The sequence below is a fragment of the Sciurus vulgaris genome (assembly GCF_902686455.1).
Source record: "Sciurus vulgaris genome assembly, chromosome: 2".
NCBI lineage: Eukaryota > Metazoa > Chordata > Mammalia > Rodentia > Sciuridae > Sciurus > Sciurus vulgaris.
The window spans coordinates 113,331,345-113,353,102 of record NC_136462.1 but is presented as its reverse complement, the minus strand read 5'-3'; the positions used below and the strand labels follow the sequence as shown (position 1 = coordinate 113,353,102).

The window sequence follows — 21,758 nt, the reverse complement described above, 5'->3', positions numbered from 1 at the left end:
AGCACATCAGGATATTAGATCAGGATGGGGCAGGAGGGGAGATGGGGCTGGGGGACAGAGAGTAGCCCTTCACTTTTCTCAATGGGACTGGGAGTGAGGGTGGGCCACCTGCAGTCACACAGCCCTGCCCCAAGAGCAAACAGACACACAGCGGTGGGAAGAAGGACTTGACAAAAGCTCTGTGTAAAGATACAGGAGCCAGAGCAGGAGCCCGGGGGCAAAACCCTAACTCGACCCCACCCAGTTGTCAGCCAGAGTGGGATCTGGGCTCAGAAAGAACGTAGGGGACCCACCACTCTAGGACAGCTCTGTGTAAACCCCAGGCCTCTGGAGGAGCTGCCCACCATTGGTTTCCCTGGGATCCTGGTTAGAAGCAGGCTACCCCAGCCCCAGGGAGGGTCATGGGAGCCTTGCCTTCATTGTCCCCCAGGCGACTCTCCCAACAGCACCCCAGCCCCTCCCCATCAGGTGTTCAAATGCACAGTGGCTCAAATGTCAGACACGGCAATCAAAGCCTCAGGTATTCACTAATCAATATTTCAGGCTTCAACACTCTCCAAACAACACCTATGAAATATGATGGGTTGAGGGTTTAATAAGCACATAGCACAGAAATAATACCAGGATGATAAGGAGCAGAAGTGGGCAGGGGACACCAACCACATCCCTGGGTGCAGGCCAGGGTTTGTGGGATGACTGTCCACATGCAGGGTCATTAGGGACAAGTGTGCCGGACACAGGGCTGAGTTGGGGATCTATATCTACAGTCTAGCAGGGGTGCCAGAGATGGACTGTCTCTCTGGTCCCTGGAACTTTGGAGGGGACCATGGAAAAGGTGGTGTAATGTGAAGTTTGTGCCGAGCATCCAAATGCCATTCCCTGCCAGCGAGGGAGAGGGTGCAGGAGCTAGGCCAGTGGTCCAGTTCTCTAAGGTCAGAGAGAGGGGAAGGCATCCCGGCACTGGGTGGCCTTCCTTCTGACTTCCCTTCCCCCTCCCTCCAGCTGATCTGACCTCCCTCCCCCATAGGATGCAGCACCCTACGCTGACCACTCTGGATTGACTCCTCTAGTCCCTGAGCCCCATGGGCCGATGTGAGAGAAACATCAGGCTGGGTGAAATGCGGACGCTCTGGCCTTGACTATCTCACCTCCCTCCTCCTTCAGAGGCCTCTGTCTCCAAGAGTTCATCCTTGAACTGCTTCCTTCCTGCCTGAGAGGTTGCACACTGCCCATGAGGTCAGGGATACTCAGGCCTCAAGTTCTCTATGTATAAGGTCAAGGGCTATATGTGATTTTCTCTGAGGTCTCTTCCAGCCCTGACACTCGGCAGGTTCATGATTCACTGCCTGCTCTCACTGCCTTGGCAGAGACCCCGGGGACCAAGGTGTTGCTCTCTGCAGTTGGAGGTGTCACTGAGCTATTCTGACAAGCTGTTATGCAAATAGGCCCAGCTGTGGCGTGTGCAGGGCCTCCGTCTGTTGGGTGGGGTGGGGGACAGGAAGCAGCTCCCAAGGTTGGGAGCTGGCTGGGTCAAGGGGCTGGCACTGATGGGAAACTAGGGGCTGGACACCTGGTATCCAGTGTGTGCTGGATACTGACCCATTTGAAATTGTTTGCAAAGTCCAGTGGGAACAGGGGGGTACCAGGGCAGCAGGAGTGACTCACTGGGGTCTCACAGGCGAGCAGCTCACTGTGGCTGTAAGTGGAGCTGGTGCCTGGGGTTAGGGTTTCACCTGATTCTCCAGTGAAAACTGGGTTAGCTGTCCCTGGGGCTCTAGGCAAGTGGAGTCTGGTGCGTAGATATCTTCAGAACAATCCAGCACCCTTTCTGAAATCCACTTGTACAGAGAGGGACTCTGGTGGCAGGCCTCTCCAGACACGTCACCTTCCAAGCTTGCTGCAGACAGACTGACTCCAGACCACCGGCCCTGGGGCATCTGAAATGGCTCTTGAGTTCTGAGCACAACAAAGGCAACAGGTTCAAGGCCAGATTTTGTGTTTGGTAGGGGCCAGAGGACCCCACGCCAACCACAAAAAGGGCCTGTTGTCTAACCCAAGAGGGTCCTCACTGCAGGCATCGGGCCAGGCCAGTGGAACTGGAAGGTCAGTGGCAACCTCTTGTGAAAACACGCCCAGGGGACCACCCACTCTCCCTCTCAGGCCAAAATGGGCGAAGAGAAGGTCTCTAGTTGCTTTCAGAAAAAAAGCCCTTCATCTAGATCCCTCCTGGGAAATTGGCAGGGTCGATGGTAACAACTGATTTCCTGAGCCTTCAAAATCGGTGGGGGTGGCAATGGGGGTTTTCTCTAATCCTTCACTGATGGATTAGATGGTGGGGCAGATCTCTCAGGAGCAAAGGATGACCTTGAGAAAATGTGGATTCTGTCAAAAGAAGAAAGAAATAATCTCCCTCCCTCACCCTGCTGTCAATAAGCCTTCCTGGCGCTGGGCGGTGGACGGAACCTTGCTTGCTGCTGGAGCCTGCCGGCTCGGGAGCATTTGACTGCGTGATAAGAAATTGCCAGGCGCTTTCTAATTACAATTATCATCATCATGGATGTCTTTCTTAATTACTTTCTTATAATTAGCTGTTGCTTTTTCCTCAGCATTTGTGTACTTTGCAGATTTGCTGACATTTGAGAGCCCCAAAATAGGGACAATTGGGGAGGGGGGCAGAAAGGTGGGGGAAGGTGCCTGTTCTTTTCTGGAAGCCTGGTACATTTGGGCACCTTGCAGAAAGAAGTTGAGGCAAGAGAAGGAAAAGGGACAGGTGATCGACTGAGCAGCTGGGATGGAGCACAGGAGTGGGACTTAGGGACTGTGGTTTGCAGAGTACTCCAGAGGTTTAAGCCTGTGGAGGGGCTCTTTTTGAAAAGCCACTGAGGCTACCATTTCTTGGGCTTGGGTTTCATTTTAGGAAGTGAAACTGGAGAAAACACACCCTTGTCAGCTCTATCTCAGAGCTGGCAACTCACGCCAGGAATGGCTTCATCTTTCCCCAGGTCAGCAATGTGTCCTGAGTGTTCCTGGCACCAGGAGCTGTGCCACAGTGGGTTTTACTCCTCTCCCAGAGGGTTGGTTTTCACTGTTTGTTCTGGTTCTTTCTCCCTCTCTCCATGCCCCTCAGCCCTGTGTACAGAGGAGTGCGTGCACGGCCGCTGCGTTTCCCCGGACACCTGCCACTGTGAGCCTGGCTGGGGAGGGCCTGACTGTTCCAGCGGTGAGTCTGGTGTCTTTGAGGGTCAGCTGGCCCACTGGTTCTGATTTGGGAGGGGCTGGGGCATGCACATGCTTATAGGAGGGGGTGACTTGGGATGGGCTGCCTGAGCTGGCGTGGGCATAGGGGCATGCAGTTCATGTGTGATGGTGCTTGTGGGGGCTGCAGGCTGTAGGGGACATGGGGGTGGTGGTTTATGGGGGTCTATGAGGGCATGTGTGTTGTAGGCACAGGGAATTGCGCGAACATCTATACAACTCTGACTTTGGATGGAACACCTTTAGATGGTCTCTGCGGATTGAAGTGAACTTGGGGTGCAGACTCTGGAAGTTACTGTGGTCTAGGCCTGGTCCTTGGATTTGCTGGTTCAAAGCCTTAGTTTTTTGGATGTCCACAGAGGCACAGGGGGACCGATTCATGAAATTGGTGGACACTGAGATATCTGTGTTCCCAATAGTAGGAGAAGGGGACACTGTTGGGAGCAGGTCGTTGTGTTCCTGCATCTCTGTGCATACATTCTCCAGGAAGCTCCTTGTGAACATAGAGTGAGAAGGATGCTGTTGGGGCTGACGCAGTGACCCACAGTAGCATGGAATGTCATCTCTTCTGTGGGTCTGGTCACCAAGACAATAGGTGCACCTGGCAGCTACCTGGGAATTCTCTTCCAAGAACCCAGTTGAAGACAAATTCTTCCCCTCTCTACTCATTTCCCCAGTGACCCCTTTCCATTGTCACACCCTGCAATCCGTCAGTGGTTGGTTAATGTCGTAGTTGTTTTTAAAAATATTTTTTAGTTGTCAATGGCTCTATGTATGTATGTATCTATCTATTTATTTATTTGTATGTGGTGCTGTGGATCAAACCTAGGACCTCACACATGCCAGGCAAGTGCTCTACCACCAAGCCACAACTCCAGCCCTAATGTCACAGTCTTATTTGATTTTCTAGAAGGCCTTGACTAGTGCTGAAGCCCAAATTCCTTCCTGCTTTGTTCTGGGGTAGAGTGTCTTTTTATGGTAAATTGAGTAGACAACACAGCCAAGCCGATCCACTAGGGGTCTAAATCCCACGATTTACCCATCTTCAGGAGCCACTTCCATATTCCCTGTCCCATACTTATGACAACGGTTGTGAAAACCTGCACAGAGCAAATGTTGGGTCCACGCTGGCCTCCTGGGGTTTCTTGCCCTCTCTCACTCCCTCTGCTGGGATGGAAGCATCTACTTATGGTTCTTTTTTCCAAAGGCCTCCCAGTTCTCCCAGTGTCTGAGAATATCCCTGCCAGAGCAAGGCCATTAGGTATGTGGTTTTGTTTTGAGTCTTGATGATACTCTTGGCCTAGGGAATCCAGGATCCGCTTGGGGTATCCAGGAGACCCTCTCTAATGTATTAAGACTCCCCAGTGTTCATGGTGGTCTCCTGCTTTCACCTGGTTCAGTGCTTTGAGGGGGGCTATCACTGAGAGGAGGGCCAGACAAGGAAAGGGAAGCCCAAGGCACATGTGAGTTAAGGGCATGTTCAGCCAGTTTTTCTGTGGACAAGAACTACAGGAAACGCACTGGGCCACATGTCTGAGGGCTTCCCCCTTGTCTGTTTTGTTTATATAACTTGGCTTATAATGAATCTTTGATGAAGAAGTGTCTAAGTTGGATGAGGAGAGCCTCCCTGGATGGTCTGCTGCTGGCTCATTGCCAAGGGCAGCCCGAGTCTCATGGGCCCTGAGGGCACATGAATCACCAATCAGTGCAAATCTGTTGAGTGCTCACATCTGCTCAGGACTGTGCGGGGCAGTGGGACGGCCCTGGAGGGCCATTCAGACACGCTCTGTGTCTTCTCGGATTTGCAACCTAGCAGAAGAGACCGGATGCTGGTAGCACATGATGAACAGGACTCAGATAGGTCTTGCCCCCAGATACGCAGGGAAGCAGCCTTGTTACTCTGCAGTACAACCTGGGCTGTCTAATCAAACCCCCAGCACAGTCATTAGACTCAAAGCTGAGAAACCCACAAGCCATTTTCTCTCCATTAGATCCTCCCACGTGGGCCAAAGGGCTGCCACTCCTGGGTCCACTCAAAGAAATGTACTACTGGACCCACAGGAAGTCCTAAAAGATGAATTCCAGCCGCACTGGATCAGGGGAATCTATAGATTCCCACTTGCAGGATCGTCCAGAGCACTGAAGGTTTAAATGCCCCCCAAGAGCTTGCCAACCTCTGCTTGAACCCCTCCAGTGGAAGGAACCTCACCCCTCCTGTGAGGCACATTCTGACTGGGAGTCTATCCAGGGGTAGATTTCCCTTCTGTGCAGTGCAGATTCTACCTCTGGATCTTCCTGGTTTGTTCTTACTCGTGCCAAAGATCAGGCAAGGTGAAGGATCACCGGGACCTTGCTTGCCATTCCAGTTTCTCCGCAGGAATTCACAGGACAAGGCTGCAGACTAAGTGTACACCATCATCTCAGAGCTGCTGGTAGTCACTGCGGAGGAGGCACAGAGAAAGCCAGGGTCCCTTCCAGGGGCAGCCTTTTGGGCGTTAGAAGACAGCCCTCCTTTTTCTCCCCCAACTTTTCTTCTTCAACCTGCTTTGATTCTCTTGTGACATCACCTGACCTGCCTTCCTGTCTGGTTTCTTCCCAATGCCTGTGGCCTTTATTCTTTTCAAATATCATTTCTACACCTGACCACACACTTGCAGGCTTGGTCTGAGCAGTGGAAAATAGTAATGGAGATTGCTACCATGTATTGAATTTGACTATATATTAGGCCTTTGCTTATCTACTCATTTAATCTTCACACCTATGATGTAGGAATTATTATTAGACCAATTTTACAAGGTAAAAAGTTAAAGTATAGAGAGGTTAAAGAACTTCCCAAAGAACTAGGCTCAGAGGTGTGCACTTGTAATCCCAGCTACTCAGGAGATTGAGGCAGGAGAATCTAAAGTTCAAGGCTGGCCTGGGTAATTTAGTAAAATTATCTCAAAATAAAATTTAGAAAGGATTGGGAATGTAGCTCAGTGGTAAAGCACCCCTGGATTCCATCCCCACCACCCCTGCTCCCCAAAAAAGAACTTTCAAAAGACATAGCTAGAAAATGGTGAAACTGGGACTATCATTCAAGCAAAACCTGGATCCTGAATCTGAACTCTTAATTATTATACTCTCCTTCCTTCTGGATGCTAAACCTCTGTTGATACAGTCTAAGGTTGAAATAGATATTTGATATGAAAATACAATTGCTTGCACAGGAAGTAGGGATCTACCTAAAAAATATGGCCCGGAAATAAGGTTATGGAGAGAGGGAAGTCAGCCACAGAACACAAATTGTTATCAGGTTTTCTCTAAGCAATTTGAGCTTGCTTGCTTGTTATTATATGGTTGGATGCCCATGCTCTGCAGTGCCTTAGGGTCTCTACAGGGCCATGTCCCTGGAAACCTCTGAATGGGGTCTGTACCTGTGACACCTTTGCAGAGGAACTTAGCTTGTTTTTTCTCTCCGATTCTTAAGCTATACCTGTTCATGTTAAAAGAAACATCATTAGGAGGCTGAGGCAGGAGGATCACAAGTTCAAGGCCAGCCTCAGCAACTTAGCAAGGCTAAGCAACTTAGTGAGACCCTGTTTCCAAAGAAAAAATGAAAAGGCTAGGGATGTGGGTCAGTGGTTAGGCACCCCTGGGTTCAATCTCCAGTTTAAAAAAAAAAAAAAAAAAGAGAGAGAGAAAAAGGAAAGAAATCTCAAACTTCATGGAAATGGTGAAACCCACACACCCAGAGGTAACCACTGCTGGGGTCTAGGTGCTTCCTCTGCCCTCTACACATTTGCACATAGAACCAGGTCTGGATCACATGTATGTGCTAGTCTGTAAATTTAAGTTCAACCAAGTAATGTGCTTATTTCCTTAGTCGACTTTTAAATTTAAAAAAAATTTAGTTGTAGATGGACACGATACCTTTATTTTATTTATTTATTTTTATGTAGTGCTGAGAATTGAACCCAGTGCCTCATAGGTGCCAGGTGAGCACTCTACCACTGAGCCACAACCCCAGCCCAACTTTTAAATGGTTAATGGTCTTCAAAAATTTCATCCTATGGATTACCAAATATATATAACCAGTCTCTTGTTGATGAACATTTAGGTCATTTATGGTTCTCCACTATTACACGCCCAGCATCCTTTATCCAAGGACCCTTGGGCCCATTGGTCTCAGAATTAAGAACTCCCCATAGTTTAGAAAGTGCACAGCGGCCATGTCATTCGAGTTATACCCACAGGATCTGGGCAGCACCCTGGGTAAGATAGTAATATTTCTGAAGTGACACATGACTGGTCAGATCTAGTGACATGAAGTGATATAACCACAAATCAGTTCCCTATAGATTTACCTCTAGGTGAATTCTCAGGCAAAACTTTAAAAATATTTTACTTTTTAGAGATTTTTGGATTATGAATATGACCCTGTGTGAAATCGCTGCAGCGATTCTTGTGCATAAATAACAACTTCCTGGACATGGAGGGAGGGTCATAAAGACACATGGTGGCGCGCGCCTGTAATCCCAACACCTTGGGAGGCTGAGGCAGGAGGATCTCGAGTTCAAAGCCAGCCTCAGCAATGGTGAGGTGCTAAGCAACTCAATGACACTGTCTCTAAATAAAATATGAAATAGGGCTGGGGATGTGTCTCAGTAGTCGAGTGCCCCTGAGTTCAATCCCCAGTACCACCCCCTGCAAAAAAGGCACATCATCCTAGTCCCCCCCCCCCCCCCGCCCTTTTGGCTGCCAAAGCATTCGTGACTTTGACAGTCTTGAAGGGGGCAACTCTAGTACCGAGGTAGGGGTGGGCTTTTCATTCTTTTACAGACTTATGACCCCATAACCTAATTTCTTCGAGGCCTCGACTAATTTCTTTCTGCTCCATAAAGGAAGAAAGCAGACACGTCAGCTTTGTGGATAGTTCCAGGCTGTTAGGTGGACCAATACAGGGAAATGGAGTGGCCGCGTGCTTGGTCATAAACCTCGATCCCATATAATAATGAAGAGTAAAAGGATGAAATGTCAGTTTATACTGAATAAAGACGACAGAGTGACTCTTATTAAATTGCACTAATCTCACAAGTGGAGATAAAAAGAAAAGAAGTTTTTCTATATTGAATATCTAGCTTTTTAAAGTAATTAGGAATATTAAAGCACTGACAATGATTGAGATAGAAACATTATTCATAACTTTTATTTCCGTACTGGGCAATGATCCAGTATATTTCATTTATGAGGTTTGAGCTGTAAAGAGAAGGACGTGAGCCAATTCCTAAATTAAATATGCCCTGTTAACTTTTATAAATGATACCCAAGAATTAACTTGGAAATTTAAGCTTTCATTGTATTATTTAATTATTGTATTTCCTGGGTCCTGCTTCTCTGCTCCCATGGTGCTTTGCAGTTTGGGTTCTGGACTATAGAATGGGATTTTGGTTTTGGTCTCGGGGCTCCCAGAAGGGCTGGGGTAGACACAAAGAGAATACCACCTCTCCATTTCCTCACTGTCTGCCACCTTCTTAGGTTCCCCGCAAGGTGCCTCACTCATGTGCATAGGAGAAAGTGCAGGAGAAAGCTCAGCAGTGTCCTCCTCCTCGGGGACCTCTCCCCGCTCCCCAGACACAGGGCCAAGCAGGACCGCAGCCAGGAACCACACTGGCCCACCAACAGTGGCTCCCGCCAAGTCCAGTCTGTTCTTATCTTGAATGGTGTGGGGACCCCTGGCTGACTTGGCTCTGAGCCATCTTTACAAATTAAAGCAAAACATTAATCAGCTCAGAAATATGCCCGCACTCCTAAGCCAGCCTGGGACCAGTTAGGTCGGTGCTGCTCAGTCTAAGGTCTGTGTTTGCTGGAGACTCTCTCTCTTTTTTTTTTTTTTTTTTTAATTGCAATAAAATATTTGTAATGTAAATTTTCCCATTTTAACCAGCTTTAAGCATACAGTTTTGTGACATTAGGACATACACATTGTTGTGCAACCATAACCACCATCCCTCTGTGGAACTTTTCATCTTCCCCAACTCAAACTCTGCACCCACTAAACACTAACTCCCCACTCCTCCCTCCTGCAGCCCTGGCAGCCACCATTCTACTTCCTGTCTCTGTGAATCTGACCACTCTGCTTTATGTAAGTGGAATCACACAGTATTTGTCCTTTTGTGATTGGCACATTTCACTTGGCACAGTGTTTTCAAGGTTCATCCATGTTATAGCAAGTGTCAAAAATTTCCTTCCTTTTTAAGGCTGAATAATACTCCCTTATATGTAGAGATCATATTTTGCTTCTCCATTCAACTGGCAATGGACACTTGGGAGGGACACTCAAGTTCCTTCTACCTTTTGGCTACTGTGAATAATGCTACTATAAGCATACGTGTACAAATATTTGTTTGAATCCCTGCTTCCTTTTCTTTTGGGTATAGAAGCATAAGTGGAATTTCTGGATCACATGATAATTCCATGTTTAATTACTTCCCCAGCAGCTGCACCACTTTACATTCCTACCTACAGTGCATGAGAGTTCTAATTTCTCCACATCTTCTCCAATGCTTGTTATTTTCTTGTTTGTTTGTTTTTTCTTTTTAAAAATTTGTTCTTTTTAGATATATAGGACAGTAGGGTGTATATTGACATATTATACATGCATGGAGTAAGACTTATTCTAATTAAGATCCTGTTCTTGTGGTTGTACATGATGTGGAGTTTCACTGGTTGTGTATTTATATATGAACAGAGGAAAGTGATGTCTGATTCATGCTACTGCCTTTCCTATTCCCAACCTACCTCCCTTCCCTTCATTCCCCTTTGTCTAATCCAATGAGCTTCTATTCTCCCCCGCCCTCCATTGTATTTTAGCATCCTCATATCAGAGAGAACATTTAGCCCTGGTTTTTTGGGATTGGCTTATTTCACTTAGCATGATAGTCTCCAGATCCATCCATTTACCAACAAAAGTCATAAAGTAATTTTTTATGGCTGAGTTATATTCTATTGTGTATATATATACACACCACATTTTCTTATCCATTCATCTGTTGAAGAGTACCTTGTTAGTTCCATAGCTTAGCTATTATGAATTGAGCTGCTATGAACATTGATGTGGCAGCTCATTATAGTATGCTGGTTTTAAGTCCTTTGGGTATATGCTGAAGAGTGGGATAGCTGGGTCAAATGGTGGTTCCATTCCAAGTTTTCTGAGGACTCTCCATACTGCTTTCCAGAGTGGCTGCACCAATTTGCAGTTCCACCAGCAATGTGTGAGTGTACCTAACCCCCCACATCCTCACCAACACTTCCTGTTACTTATTTTCTTGATAATTGCCATTCTGACTGGAGTGAGGTGGAATCTCAGTAACACTTGCTGTTTTGATAATGGTCATTTTAATGGATATGAAAGTATTGCCTTATGTCTTTCATCTGCACTTCCCTGATGATTTTTTATCTCAATCCTCTTTTCATGTATTTATTATCCATTTGTTTATATATCTACACATATATACATATATGACTTGAAAATATTTTTTTTCTATTCTGTGGCTTCCCTTTTCACTCAGTGTCCTTTGATACATGAAAGGTTTCTTTAAATTCTGATGGAGTCCAATTTAACAATTTTTTTCTTTTGCTGTCTGTGTGTCAAATCCAAGAAATCATTGCCAAATTTGATGTCGTTGAGTCTTTTCCCTATGGCTTTTCCTAAGAGTGTCAGAGTTTTGGCTCTTATATTTAGGTCTTTGATCCATTTTTGAGTTAATTTTGGAATATGTTTTAAGGTAAGAGTCCAATTTCTTTTTCTTTTTCTTTCTTTCTTTTTTTGGCAAGTAGTATCCAGTTTTCCTAGCATCATTTGTTGAAAAGACTTTAGAGATTCTTAAAGCTACAGAGTTTAAGTTTTTCACCACATATCTCACAATTAATCTTTGTTTCTTCAATTACTATAAATCCAAATTTATTATAAAATGAAATGTATAATCAGCATTTACTGAAAGAAAACAAAACAAAACAAAACACCAGTGTGATCATTTGAGCTTATGGTAGGCCTTTTGAGGTTCTGCCACAGGCCTCCCCGAGAGCAGCTCCACTTTAGGGGTGAACGTGGGGAAGCAGTGAAAACCGTAGGAAGACCACAATCCGAATTAGATCTCCCAGGGCTGGCCACTGTTCGCAAAGATTGTTCAGAGAGGTTTCAGGGCTTGACGCCCTTTCTCCACCAGCGCTCGGGGGGATTGTCTTCCGTCCAGCGTGCCGGGCTGTCTGCAGTATCCTGCCATCTGTGCCTGGACTCCTTGCCCCAGATTGCTATGGGCTGTGGTCCAGCCCACACTCTCTCATCCTGGGTACTCCCAGGGCCTCTGTGTCTTCCCACAATGCTCAGTGCTGACCTGGAGATGCTGACCTAGAGCGTCTCTGGCCCCTTATTGCTGTGGCTTATCTGCTTTCCTGCTGCTTTCTCCGTGGACCTTCTCTGTATTCACATACTCCTGGATTGAAGTGCTAGGAAGTGTGGTCTGGGATCCCAGAACTTAATTTTCTGTTCATTGGGATCTCACAATTTAAACCATCAAAACCACTGAATCAATAGCAGGGAGTAGCTCAGAAATGATCTGGTCTACATCTTCCATGCAAACTAAGGCCTAAAGAGAGAAAGAAACATGCCTGATGTCACCAAGCCAGGTAGCATCAGAGCTGTAACATGCTCCTGGGTCTCTCTAGTTCTGGTGCCTTCAGTCTTCCTCAGATGCTCTGGGAGTTTAGGGATGGAGTTGCTTAGAGGCAATGGGTTTCATCGTAGGAAAGCAAATTGGCCAAATTGTTCTATAGACTTTTGCACAGATGACCTAAGTTTGGGCCTTCCTGGTTCCTCTTCTACCGAGGCCTAGAGACTACACCCATGACTACTGGTCAGGCCATGGCACTGAGATTGGAAATTTCCAGGGAGGTCCACCCTGCCATCTTGGTACATGAGAGGTGTCCCTGTGTCTGGGACACTGGGCACATTCTTTCAAATGAACATGACATCATCACCCAGCGGTATAGGACACCAGAGGTAGAGAAAAGACATAGGATGTGGGTCAGGCTTCCAACCTCTGACCTGGAACAGGTGAAAGGCTGAAAAGGAGATGGACAGGCAGGGCTGGACTGGGTGTGAGTGGATCTGCTACCGAGGTCTGGTGGGGAGGGCCATTGTCAAAACTGTGGGGCTCCTTGCCAGCAAGGGAGTGAGGAGAGCCAGCATGAGTGGTGGGGGAGGGGAGGGAGGAGAGAAGCACGAGGACCTGCGTTCCCCATGCATGAAGATGCTTCCCATAAATCACCTTGTAAAGTGCCAGCAGCCTGGAGAGGTCACATGTGTCATTCCATTTCACAAATGAAGGGATCAGCACTCAGGGAAATGGAGTCGCTTCTGAGAGTCATCCAACAAGTGGCGCACCTGGGATTAGAACCAGAACTTGTTTCTTCCCACAGCTCCAGCTGCCTCTGAGGGTGTGGAAGTTGTCTTAGTCTCTTTGGTTTGCTGTAACAAAAATGCCACAGACTGGGTCCCTTGAACAACAAACATTTGTTCCTCACAGTTCTGGGGACTAGAAATCCAAGGTCAGGGTGCTGGCTTATTCGGCTCTGGTGAGGGCCTGATTCCTGGAGTGCAGACGACTACCTTCTCATGTGTCCTCATGGAGCGGAGAGGGAGATTGTCTTTTTCATGTCTCTCATAAGGGCACTAATCCCATCATGAGGGTCCTACCCTTGTGACATTATTACTTTCCAAAGGCCCCACCACCACACACCACCATATTGGGGATTAGGGCTTCAATATATGAATTTGGGGGAGCAAACATTCAGCCCATAGAAGAAGCCCTGCACTGTCATGCACCGGAAAGCTCTATCCCCACCTGGACAACCCTGGCTAAGTCTTTTCCTCTCCGTGGTTCTCAGTTTTCTCATCTGTCAAATGAGGAGGTTAGCACGGATCTTCCAACTCAAAACTGCTGTGATCCAGGGTCAGCTCCCCTAATCTAGAGCCCTGGCGACCTTCTTGCTGAGGCCTGGTGGAGTCTCCTCTCCCGGCCCCACACATGTTCCTCCTGTGAGTCTCTCTCTTTTCATTCCCTAGCCTGGAAAGGAGTGGGGAGGTGGAACGGCCATGGAGGGGTGGCCTCGTAGCACATCCTCTCCCCGCAGGCTGAGCTCCTGGTGAGCCTCTGGTTGCCCAGGTAAGGCTGCTGCCATCCTGGGAGGGGTATGCAGAGGGCACCATGCCAACCTGGAGGCTGCAGCTCTCTCCAGGGGTGTGTTTTTCAGTGCACTGAGCTGGCTGTCAAGGTTAAAGCAACTTCAGATGAATCACCACAAAGCAATTACACTTGCTGTTCCTCGCGTGCAGCTCTGCCCAGCCCAGGGCTCCTTGCAGCCTGCCTGGGTCGCCTTCTGCCGGCATCTGGTGTGCCTGTGGGCCTCCCCGGAATGGTGGCTCCATGTTGGCCCCGCATGCGGGGGTGCAGCCACTGTGACGGGGCCAGAAGGGAGCTGCAGACGCGCGGCAAATGCTTTTTCAAGGTCTGTGAGCAAGAGGAGCTGCTATTCCCCCCAGAATTCCAATGTGGAACAAAAAAAGGTTTCCACAGCCAGGCCATTGGCCTCAGCAGCTCCATCCTTGAATCCATTCAGAGGCCAAGGCTGCCAAGGGTTCATGGCTGAAGGAGGGGCTCAGGGACAAGGATGGAGGGCAGAGCCCCATTCTCAGAAAACTTAGAGCAGAGGCCAGAAGCATCAGCATAGAGCCACAGGAAGAGGAGGGACGGGGGGAAGTGCTGGGTTCTGTTCGAGAGGGACCTGGATGGCCCAGGAGAGCCATCATGGGAAGCCGTGGAAGGAAGGAGCAGACGCACCTGTGATCCCCACTTTAGAAGCAGAAAGCGAGGCACAGAGACACCGCTGGGTCTTTTTGGTACTTTCCACAGGCTGTAGAATGACAGATGTGAAAACAAGCTTAGTCAAGAGGACCATGTGAGAGAGGCTGGATGGGACCAGGAGGAGGGTTTAAGAGAGCACAACCTGTCCCAGTACTGAGACCTTGGGGTGGGGCCACAGGGGAAGGACAGCAAAAGAGCAGGCCCATCGGCCTCTCTACTGTCTCTGCTCTTAGCTGTCGCTGTCCTGCAGGCCCTGCCTCCCTCTTTTTGACACCACAGCCTTGGCCACACTCAAGCCTGAGGAAGAGGATGGTTTGCCACTTTCCTTCCACAGCCTCCTTCACAGGGAATGAGAAGGAGTAGTTTCTGGGGGTGTGTTGCCCTCATGAAGCCCAGCCCATTGTCAGGATGAGGATGAGGCTGGGTCAGGGGGTGGTCCATGGAGACCCCAGGACATAGGACTGAAGGCAGCTGGTCCTCCTCACCCCTTCTCTGCCCTTGGACCAGGTCCCATTCCTGCAGTGATGTCCGCCAGGGAGGGAGGGAGACCTTCCCAGATCCCTCAGCTGCCCCCCAGGGTGCCCAGCCCTGTCCTTCTTGGGTCCTGGGGAGGCAGGCCATGGTGGAGGGCTAGGGGAGCCACTGCTCTATGCCTGGAGGGGGAGCAGCCTCCCAGAGCGCCACCTCTTCTCCCTCTGCCTCTCAGAGCAAGGGACATACAGGAACAAATTGCATCTGGGCCATGGCATGTGTGACCTAAACTGAAAGTCAGTTTTTATACCTGAGAGAGCCTGAAACTGGGTAGCCTGGGGTCTGTGGGAGCTGCGTGTTTGCCGGAGTGATTTTGGTGGATGAGGGCCATGCTCTCTACCCAATTCAGCTCTAGCCATCTGCTCCCTGAGAACGAAATAAGTAAATAAATGACACTCAGGGAGTCTCAAGACTGGTGAGGGGGAGGGGGTGGGAGAGCCTGCCTAGGATGTGACAAAAGCAGAACAGAGTGGCAGGAGGCAAGCTGGCATCGTCTCATGAGGCTGGCAGCCAATGCCGACACCACTCCCTGGCCCCACACAGGCTCGAAAAGGACACTGTGCCTCCCCACACTCAACCACAAAGCCTGTGCTTCCAGGGGGGCGCGGGCAGGGCCTCCGTGGGAGACCTGTTCCTGGGGGAGCGAATCGCAACTGCTCCCACCTGCACAGCCAGCCTGGGACTCTGCTGGGGAGGGAAAGGAGCAGGTGCAGCCTCTCCTGCGGATGGAAGGTGGCTCTGTGCCCAGGGAGTGTGAGCCAGTCCCAGCCAGCCCTGCCCAAGGTGGACACATGATGGTCTGGGGTTATCCTCCTGCAGCCCTGGAGGTGGGGCCCTAGGACTCCTGCCCTGAGGGAGAGGCCAAGGCCCAGGTAGCTTAGTAAGTCTCCAAGGTCACTTGGCTGTGCCAGAATCTGAGTTCTTTGGGCATTTTTCTTCCAGGACTGTGGAGGAGGCTAAGGGGAAGGCCGCCTTCAGGGATTTGCTTCTGCTTAGAGATGCTCTCCTTACTCACACCCAGCACTTGCTCCCACCCTGTCCTGCAGGAATTCAGCACTATTACCCCCATCATCCAGTCCAGGAAACCGAGGCCCACAGGCACACTGCGAGTAAGTGGCAGTGCCAGGATTTGAGCCAAGCTGTCTGGTTCACTTTATTGATTTGGTTTTGGTTCTAGAGATTGAACCCAGGAATGTTCTACCACTCAGCTGTATCCACCCCCCAGTTCTTTTTATTTTTTACTTTGAGACAGGGTCTCTCCCTAAATTGGTAAGTCTGGCCTGGAACTTGCGATCCTCCTACCTCAGACTCCCGTGTAGCTGGGTTTAGAGTCATGCGCCACTATGCCTGCTGGGGAGACCACATTTGAAACGGCTACCCTCCCTAAACCTTCCCACAATGCCCTGGGCTTGTCATCTCCCCACCACCTGCTGCCTGCCTGCAGGGAATGCCCCAGCTCCTTGGCCAGGCCTTCATCCCCACCATTCCCACCCCCACACTTCCTTCTCCCCCAGCACTCCCTCCTCCATCACCCTTTGCCTTCCCAGGCCAGCTGGGAAGCCACCTCTGCTGTGAAGCCTTCCTGATTCCCCATGGACCTTGGCTGTACACACGGCCCACATGTTCCTCGCCACCCTGGATATTTGCGTGCTTGCTCCCTGTCACCTCCTGTCCCCTGAGAACTTCTCCATGGCAGGACCCAGGTTTTACTTGTCTCTTGACCCAGAGCTCCTCATGCTGCCAGGCATATTGTGGGCGCCAGCACCGGTTAAGAAGGATCCAGTGGATTTGCTCTCCTATTTGATCATATCTTTTGTTCTTCCTGAATGATGCCCTAGTGGCGAGGCTAGGACTGGGGAAGAGGGTGGGGATCTGTTGGAGGCATGAATGACATCAAAGCCACGCCGCGTGATCTTTTAGAGCTTTTTACCTCCCACATGTGTCTGAGGGAATGTGATGTAGGCCAGGGTCCTTCAGAGGAAGCAGGAATCACCTTCAGCTTGAGAGATGAGAAAGATGCCAGGAAGGTGGAGGAACCAGAGCCCCAGGACGGGTGCAGTCTGAGGTTTCTGTAGTCAGATATGGAAAGAGAGGGCATTCCCAGCAGGCGGACCACATAAGCAAAGCAGAGAGTGGTGAGCAGGTCAGAGTGGAGGGAGCAGAGGCTGCCAGAAGACTGGAGCCAGGCTGGAGCCATGGGCCAAGCAGATGGTGTGGTGCCCTCAGACCGAGGCAGGCGCCTCCAACATGGCTCCACAGCCGCAGCCGTCTCTGAACATGCAGTTTTCATCAACTAAGTCTCTGCCTTGCTTCCCAGTGGGGCAACCCCTGACTCTTCTCCCAAGTTGCCTGTGACACCGGAGGTCCTGCGTCCCCAGCCAGTCCCTTCTAGACCAGCTGGGCCATGTTCCCTTTCCCCTGTTCTGACCAGAGGCTACTGAAGAACATATGGTAGCCTCTCTTGGCATTGGGTGGGTAGCAGATTGGACGGAGGGAGCCCACTGTGATTAAGAGTTGGTGAATGGATCCGGGCAGGGGGTGACCCAGAGAGGCCAAGTTGGATGTATCCTGGCCTGACACCCTCTGTCTCCCTGGCCAGACCAGGGAAGGCAGACCTGATTGCCAGGGAAATGTCCAGGGATAGTGCTTGGGACAGTCCAACTGCCTGATATCTCTGACTTCCAGCCCACCCTTTCAGGGGCAGCCCTGCCCTCCACCTCCAATCCTTAGACCTCAGTGGGTCCCCAAAGCAGGCAGCCACTGCCTAACAGTGCTACAGCAGCAGAGGCAGCTGCAGAACTGGGGGATCTGTCACCCTCTAATAAGGGAAGCCCATTCTGGCAGGCTGGGTAATAGGCCTCAAATTGAATAATTAATAAAGTTATAAAAATATGTCTACTATATGGCCAGAATAATTCAGCCCAATTAGAAGCAATTATTTCTTGCAGTCATGCCACTCTATATTTTTTATGAAGAGCTCTAGCAACAAGACAGGATTTCTAGGTTTGGCTGCCTGCTTGAGAAGATCTGTGAAGATCAAACCTATGATTTCCTCCCATTGAGGAACATCCATCTTTCCATCCATCCATCATCCCATCTATCAGTTTGACCAGCCATCTCCCTGTCCAACTTGGTACCAAAGTATACCACCCACCCACCCCCGCTATCACTCTGTCTAGTCATTCCTCTATCTATCCCTTCATCTGTTCGTGTATCCATCTGTCCATCTGTTCATCCATCTATTCATTCACCAGACTTTTCTGAGGCCCTCATGTACCAGACACCGTTTGAGGTCTGGACATGTAGAGATGAGTAAGACCTGCCTCTGCCCCTCTCCCAAGCAGCTCCCAACCCAGTCAAGGGAACTTTAAGCCACAGAAGTGCTTGTTCCTGTTCTTCTTGAGAGGTCCTGCCAAGTATGTCTTTTTGCCCTTCATCTCTTTCCCTGTATTCCACAATATATGTCAATATTTAGACTTAAACCTGGCCTTGAGTTAAAAATAGACTCCTCTCAAGGTGGTACAGCATGTTCCTCTATACTTGAGAGTTTAGGGATCCGCTAGCTTCAAAATGTTCTAGGGTCCCAACCTTTTATCAGGTAGTGACTGTGGACATGGGATCTGCTCTCCATGGCTCCTGCTTTCAATGTGGCCTGGGACAGGACATTTACTTTTTCTTAGCCCAGCTAAGACATCATCTGCAAAATACGAAGAATCTCTGTGTCGTTGTGAGCTTCCAGGGGTGAGAAGAGTCGGGAGGCTTAGGACTACCTGTCAGAGCTCCATGCTTGCTTCCCAGAACACTGGCCATATGTCTAATTTTTTCATACCTTACAGGCATCCTGCAGGAAATTCTTTCCATAACACCCAAGCTCTTTGCACAATGAAAGCCTACTTCTGATTTCTCTGCCTGGATGTTGAATCTTTTCTTACAGTGCAACAAAACCACAATCAATTCATTAAGTCCCCATAGAGCCCTTGCTAGAAGGCTGGATCTGTGCTGGCCTGCTCTGATAGGATTTTTAAGTGAGTTGTTTTATGGTTACCAAATATTTATTAGGAGCCTGATATATGTAGATTACTGAGGATGCAGAAAGATGTGGGTCTTTACCCTGCCCCAGAAGGCCTCTCTGACATGGGTTCCCTTTTGCCTCATTGCAAATCAGAATAGAATATTAGAGCTTGCAAAGGCCCTTTGACACCTGCATGAAGCAAAAAGGCAAGCCACAGGCTGGGAAAAGATATTTGCAACACATATAATCTTCAAGATTAACATCCAGAATACATTTTTAAAATCCTACAGATCAATAAGATCAACCCAATTCAAACACTGGCAAAGAATATTAACATACAGTTCCCAGAAAAAAGGATATTGATGGGCAATAAGCCTATGAAAAGATGCTCACCTCACTGATAATTGAATATCCCAGTTACAACCAGGAGTTACCACCACATCGTACCAACAGACTGAGGACAATTAATTTCTAATAATTCCAAGAATGAATAAAGAGCCAGACAAATGGATATTCATATGATGCTGGTGAGCATGTGAATTAGCAATATGACTTTAGGGTGGAATTTGGTAATTTTCAATAAAGCTAAAGATAATACCAACCTCATAATACCAAGCATTTCAAACTTTTCTACCACAATCTAGATTAACAAATACATTGTCTCAATTCATACAAACACACACACTGATATTTTAAAATCTCTTCTACTTAATTTTTTAAAATGATAGTCACGACCTATTAGATTGGTTTCATGACATTCCTCTGAGTGACAGCCTGAGGTTCACTCTGCCCCGGTCTGTGCAGCCCTGAATCATTGTTTGTAATGGGGAAAAGCTGCATGCAGCATAGAGGTCCCTCAAGAGGGAAATGGATAAATTGTAATATATTCATACAATGGAATCTCCACAGCAGTTAAAATGAATGAAGTCGTGCTATACCTGTCTACCTGGATGAATCTCAAATATATCATACTGAGTGAAAAAAGGCAAGTTGCAGAGGGCTATGTACATATCATACAGTTTCATTTATGTAAATTTTCAAGTATGCAAAATAATGAATATGGTATTTATGTGTATATTTATATGTAGTAAGTGTGTGGTGCACTCCTGTAATCCCAGTAGCTTGGGAGGCTGAGGCAAGAGGATTGCAGGTTCAAAGCCAGCCTCAGCAACTTGGTGAGGCCCTGAGCAACTCAGCGGGATCCTGTCTCTAAATGAAATGCAAAATAGAACTGGGGATGTGGCTCAGTGGTTGAGCACCCCTGGGTTCAATCCCTGGTACAAAAAACCAAAACCAAAACAAAACAAACCATGTGGCAATGATACACCTAAAGCCAGGCTTAGGGTATTCCTGGGAAGGGAGGGGATGAGGAGGGATACACAAGGAGTACATTCCATTCTGTAATGCTTTGCATCTAAAATCAAAACATCCGTAGTAAAGATAAAGAATGTTAAGATGTGTTTGATGACTATACTATTTCAATTTTCTCTAAACTTTCCAATATATTTGAATGTTTATGTGCTAAAAAAAAAAGCGGGGGCACCTCTGTCACCTCTTTCTTTACCCATCCAGCACCCAAGCTTATGTGGGGGAAAATGTGTTTCTGCTCAACTCAGTTATTCATCCAGCTTAGTTCCACAGATACTTACTGAGAGCCCACTATGGGTCTGACAATGACAGGTGTGAAGTTCAAGGTGGACAGGAAGTGGGGGGGAGAATTACAAAAATTTGGAGTTCAGCAAGGACATAGGCCACCCGCTCCTCTCTGCCATGATCAGCAAGTAAACATTCATGCTGCCCAGAGGAGCTCCAAGTTCAGAATCTGTGTCTCTCTAGGGAAGGAGGGAAGGTTCCCTCAGTGGGTGAGGATCCAGCAGGGCCTTGAAGGATGACCAGAGATGGACTAGCTAGAGACTCTGGAAAGGAGAGGAACCTGGAGCTCCAGAGAGCTCATGGGAAAGAGGAGGTGACTAGGCAGCCTGGTCTCTAAACTGCAGTGCTGCAGTGAGCTGGTTAAAGGCCCTAGGACAGTGGCGCCCTGGAGGAGATGAGATGATGGAGCTGAGAGGTGGGTCTAATTAATCATGGGTGCTTAGGTGAACGGGGTCCCAGAGGCTGCAGGAGACTGGAGACAACCTGCCAGCCAAGGAAGGGCACAGCCTTGCAGGGACAGCCTATTCCACCTCCCATCCTTGGACAAGGGCTCCCACAGGGAGGAAGGGGGCCAAAGTTCTGCTCAAATCCCAGGCTGAAAATTTATTTGACCAGCCCCCAATAAATTCCTCATGCCAGAGACCCCGCCATCCGTCTAGGGCAGCAGGGCAGAGGCAGCAGTGGAGGGGCATAGCAGAGGAAGTGTCTGTCTTCGATTGCTCGGGGACGCGGCCACATGTCTTGCTAGGAGGCAAGCTCCTAAATCCTCCTCTGACTTGCTTCCCTCCTAGTAAATCTGAATAGTTTAAAATAACTCCTTCCGACCTTGAGGCTGGTGCCAACTTTCTGCCATCCATCAGCCCTGGCCGATTTCTTATTAAGGTTCTGCTGTTCCCTTGGAAGAGTTGCCACCTTAAATCAAGGGGCCGATAGGGCAAGGGAGAGACAGAGGACCTGGAGACAGCGGGGCGACAGCAAGTCAGGAAGATGAGGTTCCAGTGCACCACTAGGGCGAACCAGGCGGCCTTGGGAGCCCTGGCTCCGCAGCTTGCACGAGGGTGCAGGCGTGAGGGCTGCTGAAGCCCTGCAAGGCTTCTAAAGGCTGCGGGGAGAGGCTCAGGGGCGGCACCTGCCCGGGGCCCCACAGCGCCCGCCCGCAGGGAGACGGCTCAGGGGGAGTGCACGCGGAGCACCGGCTGATGTCACCACTCACGCGGGAACATGTGCCACTTGCGTAGTGAATTTGTGTCCTACACTTCTTGTGTGCTTGCTCTCGGGATATGGCAGTGAACAGGCCAGTGTGTGTTTTCATGGATAATCCCTTTTGGTGAGGAAAACAGACAATTAATAAGCATGTAAATAAACACGGTGACCTCAAAGGTGGTAAACGTTGTGGAGAGGAT

General features: G+C 48.9%; 1 protein-coding gene across 11 annotated transcripts in view; it reads left to right on the top strand.

Annotated features, from left to right (window-relative positions):
• MEGF11 (multiple EGF like domains 11) overlaps positions 1-21,758 on the top strand; it is a 313,791-nt gene that overhangs the window by 144,885 nt on the left and 147,148 nt on the right. For all 11 annotated transcript variants that reach the window (XM_079125641.1, XM_079125642.1, XM_079125644.1 and 8 more), the window contains one exon: positions 3,128-3,220. In XM_079125641.1, coding sequence (XP_078981767.1) covers positions 3,128-3,220 — 93 coding nt within the window. The remainder of the gene's footprint in view (positions 1-3,127; positions 3,221-21,758) is intronic.